At 36.9% G+C, this 6,438-nt stretch overlaps 1 protein-coding gene across 1 annotated transcript; it reads right to left on the reverse strand.

Annotated features, from left to right (window-relative positions):
• Positions 1-4,537: 4,537 nt before the first annotated feature.
• LOC109208467 lies at positions 4,538-6,107 on the reverse strand. Its single transcript, XM_019371585.1, has 4 exons — positions 5,822-6,107; positions 5,382-5,710; positions 5,117-5,335; positions 4,538-5,065 (listed from the first exon to the last, which is right to left on the reverse strand). Exons 1-4 carry the CDS (start codon positions 6,105-6,107, stop codon positions 4,538-4,540), a joined length of 1,362 nt encoding a protein of 453 aa, XP_019227130.1.
• Between the last annotated feature and the right edge of the window lie 331 nt (positions 6,108-6,438).

Here is a 6,438-nt window from a genome sequence, read left to right on the forward strand (position 1 = left end):
CACCTCAAAAATCAGCTTTGAACTACCCAAATAACGCCCCAAACCACCAGCTGAAATACCCCAAAACCAGCCCTCTTTTCGTCCGGAAGTTGCCCCAAAAACAGCCCCTGAAACCTAGTGAAAATAGGAGTTTTTCGCACAAAACAGCAGCTCCAAATGGCCCAGCAGTTGAGTTTTAACGGTCGTTTTCGAGTTTGCCGTTGAGGTATCGAGTCGCCGGTTCTGTTCGAGTTTTTCCGGTGTGGTTGTGGCTGTTGTTTAAGTTTGATTGCCGATTCTTTTTCAAGCTTTGTACGCGGTTGGAATTTCTTTCAAGTAAATATATAGTTTCAATCCTTAAGGTTCGTCTCCATTTTGTTTCTACTACTTTTTGAATAGCTAATTTATGTATTTGTTATTATGTTGCCTTATTAATTTTGTTTGGTTATATTTTGAAACTGATTTCTATCGATTTTCACAGCCTTTTATTAAGTTTATTTTTAAATGGACATTTAAATAGAAATGTGTAATATATGTGCTCTATTTAATCATTTTCATAGTCTCATGTTTTAGTTGGAGGAATAAACTTAGATAGTCCCTTAAGTATGGGTATACAACTATCTTTGTTCCTTTTTTATACAACTGGATATAAAATATCCTTAAGTGGATAGCTTTAGTCTACTTCTTGACACTGTTAGTTTTACTGTCAACGGCAACTGTTAAACTAAATACTAAAAGAATGTCAGAGGAAATAAATGAGGACCTTTTCTTCTTTGCACTAGTTGTAGCCATGAGAAGGAAAATGAGTAAAAGAGAATGTAAGAAGATGCTCGTTAGTTATTCGGCACACACGGCATAGCATGGATTAGGATCAATATGAGGGAAAGCTAACTGCTTCTTCATTGTTCATCATTCTTTTTTTCTAAAGAAACAACCATTTAGGTAGTACTATTAGTTTTTTAGTTCCTTTGTAATAATAACAAATTATTTTTGGACGACACATTTTATCACACAAAAAGAGAAAATGCAATTTTATTATCATTCACCAGCCATCATCTAACCAGTCAATTGAGGAATAACAGTGAATTTGGAAAATTTCAATGATGCCAAAGTTGTAGGTTTATATTGTTCTGAAATTGGATAAGATGAGAGCACATAAATTGATAACAGATTAGGGCTCGAATTTTTTTTTCTTTCGATTGAACTTCGATCCATTAATGTAGGTATATATCTTTCACCGAATAGGGATTTGTTTATTGGAATTTTGGGTAGAATAAAAGAGTTCGGAGAGAAGGGGTTTAATGGGCATCTCTAGGTTGAAGATGAGGAGAATCAATGTTAGATTAACAACAGGTCACAGCCGTGATTTTTAACCCAGCTTCACCCATTATCCCGTAAGGTTTACTAACCATGTTAAGGAATAGACTAAAGCTATTCATTTTTACAAACATATGAGATGTTTTACATTTAATAATGTAAATAAGGGACAAAGTTAGTTCTATGCCTATACTTAAGGGACTAGCTAAGTTTATTCCTCGTTTTGAGGAAGTTCTAGCGTTACCTTGTGTTTATGAAATTTTGGATAATTTTGTTGATGGAAGAAGAAATGAGAAAAGTTTTGTTTTTCATTCTTGCTGGGTCAGTTATATTTCCATGTGTAATTTTGCTTGCTTCTTGTTAATTGAAAATCATGATGTCCCTTTTAGTTTCCTTTTCATTATTGTCGTCTTTATTCCTTTTTACTCCCCCCCTCCCCCCACCCATAACCCCCTCCTTATAGTTAGCCATTGAATGCCATTGAATCGTATTGGTGAGCTGTAAGCTGTTACGGTCATATGCATAATGAGCAGTGACCCTTTTACTTAATTGATATACTAGCCTACTAGTGAAAGAAAATAATTTGGCCTATGCTTTAGACGTGATTAATTAATAATTCTTCATAGTTATGGGTATGATTTCCGTGACATAACTGTGGCATCTAACCCCAAATTCGAGTGCACGCTTGCGTGACTTGACCTTACAATTTTAAATAATATAAAAATAAACATATTGTGAACCGCGGGTGCGTTTCACGTGACGCGATTCGCAGTGTGTACAAAAAAAGTAAGTGCGCGACATCGCGACTTATTTATATAAACTCCATAAATAAATTAAAAGCGGTTACAAAGTAAAAAATGCACATTAAGTCTTAAACACATGTAATTTAGATAATTTGGCCAATTATTAATAGTTGAGAGACCGTGCTAAAACCACGGAACTCGGGAGTGCCTCACACCTTCTCCCGGGTTTAACAGAATCCCTTACTCGGTCTTCTGGTTTCGTGGACTTTAAAATTGAGTCAAATTTCCTCGATTTGGCATTTAAAATAAACCGGTGACTTGGGACACCACAAATTATTCCATGCGGCGACTCTGAATAAATTAATCCCATTTCGATTAATGTCATTTTAGTTGGAAAAACTCCCTATCCCCTCGAGAAAAAGGAGGTGTGACATATACTGTAAGTGGTTCCTGTACATTTAGTATATTTAATCAAAGTTTTTACTAGACTTCAAAAATAGATAAATACAACTAAATATAAATACATTGATTACCGAAAGATCTAAAAAAATCATGTATTGAGCATAACTAAAATACTGTTAATACAACTATATTTTTTTTGGTAATTAACTTGTTGTATTAATCACCAAAGTTCAAGCTTTACATATCCATAGTCCAGCATAAACTCAGCTGACTATCTCATCATCCTCTAATCTACTTAGATATAACATAACTCTGTTAAGCTACTCTACTATAAAAAATTGCTGCATTTGCTTTCTAGCTCTAGGAATTACTCTAACATTACGGATATAAGCTATTTCTCTTGCTAAGGCTTCACTACTGCGGTATCTCTGCTCAAATATACGTGTATTCCTTTCCATCCATACTGCATAGGAGACTTCAGCGATCACCAATCTGAAAATGCTGGCCTTACTTGATTTCCCTTTGGCTTTGTTGATGATCCATTAAAGATGTTGATCCCAATTATGATTATTTGACTGATTTTCTTGAATCCATTTCATTACTTGTTCCCACACCTTTGCTGTATAAGAGCATAGCAGAAATAGATGATCTCTTGTCTCTGCATGTCCTTGGCATAGAACACACTGTTGGCTAATGTTCAATCCCCAGTTGACTAATCTATCCTTGGTTGGTAATCTTCCTTGTAGCAGTAACCATAGGTTAAACACAGCTTTTGGTCGAGCAGAATTCTGGAAAAGCAGGTTCTTCCAACTTACTCTTGGTAGATCTCCTAAGAGCTGTAGGTATAGCTGTCTGATGGTGCACCTGTGATCATTTGAACTTTGAGCTTGTTGTAAGATATCTCTTGAAGCAATTATTCTCCTGACCATCCAACTAGCCTGTTTTGGGATTGGCATATCCTCCAGCTGTTGTTGTTTCACATAAAAGGCATTGATCCATCTGATCCAGAGCTTATCTTCTTTATGAGCTAAATCCCAGCACACTTTTGCAATTGCTGCCTTATTCCATAGAAGAAGGTTGATGAGGTTCAGTCCACCAGCAGATTTGGGAGTACACATTCTTTCCCAAGAAACATAAGCTTTCTTAGTAATAGTGTTGCCGCCAGACCATATATAGCTTCTGCATATAGCTTCAATCATCTTCAGCACTTTAACTGGAATGATGAACAGCTGTGCCCAGTATGATTGAATGCCAAAAATCACAAATTGAATTAGTTGCACTCGACCAGCATATGATAACTTCTTAGCAGTCCATGAAGAGATCTTAGCAGTAATTTTCTCAATTAAAGGTTGCCATTGGATCAAAGCAATTTTCTTAGTGGAAAGGGGAATGCCTAAGTATTTGAATGGTAGCTCTCCTTGTACAAATCCAAGGTGATCTACAATCTGTTTCTTCACTTCCTGTTTCACTCCACCAAAATAAACTGAGCTTTTACCTAGGTTAGCCTATAGTCCCGAAGCTTCAGAAAATTGAGAGAAGTACTGGTACATAGCAGCAATAGAAGCTAGGTCACCTCTGGCAAATAGCAGGAGGTCATGAGCAAACTCATGTGAGTGATGCCCAGTTTTTTGCATCTGGGTGGTAATGGAATGTGGCCTCTTTCCCCAACTCAGCAAGTGATCTACTCAAATATTCCATTACTATTGCAAACAAGAAAGGAGAGATAGGATCTCCTTGTCTAAGTCCCCTAGCAGCTTCAAAAGTCTCTGTAGGTTCTCCATTTATAAGAACAGTATAGCTAACTGTTTTGATACACTCCATAGTCCAATTAATGAATCTGGTAGAAAAGCCAATCTCCTCCATCACCTGTTGTAGAAAAATCCATTCTACTAAATCATATGCTTTCTGGAGGTCAATTTTAATCATGCATCTGGGGGATATATGGGCTCTAGTATAGGATTTGACTAATTCATGAGCCAGGATTACATTATCAGCTATTTTCCTGCCAGGAATAAAACCAGCTTGGGCTTCACATATTATGCTTGGCATGACCTTTTGAAGCCTAGTAGCTAGGATTTTAGGTATCATTTTATACATCACTGAGCAATAGGCAATTGGTCTATACTCCTTGCTGTGGTGGGCTTGGAGACTTTAGGTATTAGAGTGATGGTGGAGTAATTTACTGGTTTATACATCTTGGCAGTTAGAAAGAATTCCTTGACAGCTTCTTTAACTTGGCTGCTGATGATACTCCAGGTTTTCTTGAAAAAAACAGCATTGTAGCCATCAATTCCTGGAGCTTTGTCATCTCCAATGGCTTTGAGACTCTCCAAAATTTCTAGATCATTTACTTCTGCACAAAGATCCATTCTTTCTTGCTGGGATAGCGTGGGACCATTAGCCATATACAATCTATTTATAGCAGGACGGGACTTAGCTGCTGAGCCCATAAGCGCCTTGTAGAATCCCAGAATCTCCCTTTTTATATTTGCAGGATCAGTTACTCTATCACCTAAACCATTTGTAATTTCTCTGATTTGCTTTCTTTGTGATCTTTCCTTCATAACTACAGTGAAGTACTTAGTATTAGAATCTCCAAGTTGAATCCATTTTGCTCTTGCTTTCTGTTGCACCACACTTTCTTCAATTAAAGATCACATTTCTAGATTGAGTACTATTTCTTTTTCTTTTTGTAATAAGGCATCAGAGTAAGAATTTGCAAGTTGTTCTTGAACTTCCTTCAACTCCAGTCTGGCTTGATCAATCTTCTGAGTAATGCCCTTGATCTCCTTAGCATTCAAAGCCTTTAGAGGGGCTTTTAATGCTTTAAGCTTAGACCATATTGCTTTCATAGATCCAGATTTATTTGTAGAGTTCCAAAAGGATGCCACAATCTGATGAAAATCATCATGATCAACCCATGCATTAAAGAATAGGAACCTTTCCTTTCCAAGAAGAAGCTGCTAGGGTCAGTATCATAGGATTATGATCAGAGATTTGAGGTAGATCATAAGTTGTCTCCCAATGTCCCCAAGTCATCATCCACTCATAATTGCCAAAAACTCTGTCCAATCTGCTATATACTCTATCTGCTTCAGGTTGCTTATTTGTCCAAGTATAATAATCTCCCTTCCAAGGTAGTTCTGATAGTCCTGCTTGCTGAATACAGTAACCAAATTCTTGGATCTCTGAATAACTAACTGGATTACATGATTTTCTATCATTGGGATATAATATAGCATTAAAATCCCCTGCAACTAACCAAGCATCTGTGATAGTTGTTGAAAATTGTTGCAGATTTTACCATAGTGATCTTCTTTGGTCTATCCCATTGAAACCATAAACAATAGTGAGGTAGCATGTTATATCTCCCCTTATACTTCTAACTAGGCAATGAATCATTTGAGGATCATCATGAAGTCCAGTAACAGTAAGCAGATTTGCATCCCATAATATCCATATTCTCCCATTTCTAGCTTCATTATAGTTAGCTAGCATGCCCCATCCAGGAACCAGAAACTTAGAAATTCTACGAGCATTATCCTCTTTAACATTTGTTTCTACTAATCCTACTAGCTTTATTTTATTGCTTCTAATATACTCCCTAACTTCCTTCTGTTTATACCTTTTATTTACACCTCTAATATTCCAGAACAACCACTTCATTGGTGATTACTTGGTCCACCTCTATCCCCAAGTGGCACTTCATACTTGTCACTATACACAACTTCAAATTTATTGCTCACAGGAATGGGTGATAAGGGGGGAAAGTTAATGAGATTCCATTCTGGGCTTTGTACTTTTTTCCCTTTGTCTTCCTGTTTTTCAACAACTGGGACCAGACTTGGTAGATCATTGCTCACCTTAGGGCTCTGAATTTCAGTTATCTTATTTGCAATATCATGTTGTGATGCAGAGGATGTTGCTTCTCTTTGAAAAGGTGTTGCAGGTACAGGGGCCTTGGTTCTCCATTCCTGTGTAACTTTAGCTTTCTTCA

This window comes from Nicotiana attenuata, unplaced genomic scaffold (genome assembly GCF_001879085.1).
Source record: "Nicotiana attenuata strain UT unplaced genomic scaffold, NIATTr2, whole genome shotgun sequence".
NCBI lineage: Eukaryota > Viridiplantae > Streptophyta > Magnoliopsida > Solanales > Solanaceae > Nicotiana > Nicotiana attenuata.

Coding starts and splice junctions, on each gene's coding strand:
- LOC109208467 (XM_019371585.1), bottom strand. CDS start 6,107: ATGAAGTGGTTGTTCTGGAATATTAGAGGTGTAAATAAAAGGTATAAA. Junction 5,336..5,381: donor CTTCTTCTTGGAAAGGAAAG/GTTCCTATTCTT, acceptor GATTTTCATCAG/ATTGTGGCATCCTTTTGGAA. Junction 5,066..5,116: donor TACAAAAAGAAAAAGAAATA/GTACTCAATCTA, acceptor GTGGTGCAACAG/AAAGCAAGAGCAAAATGGAT.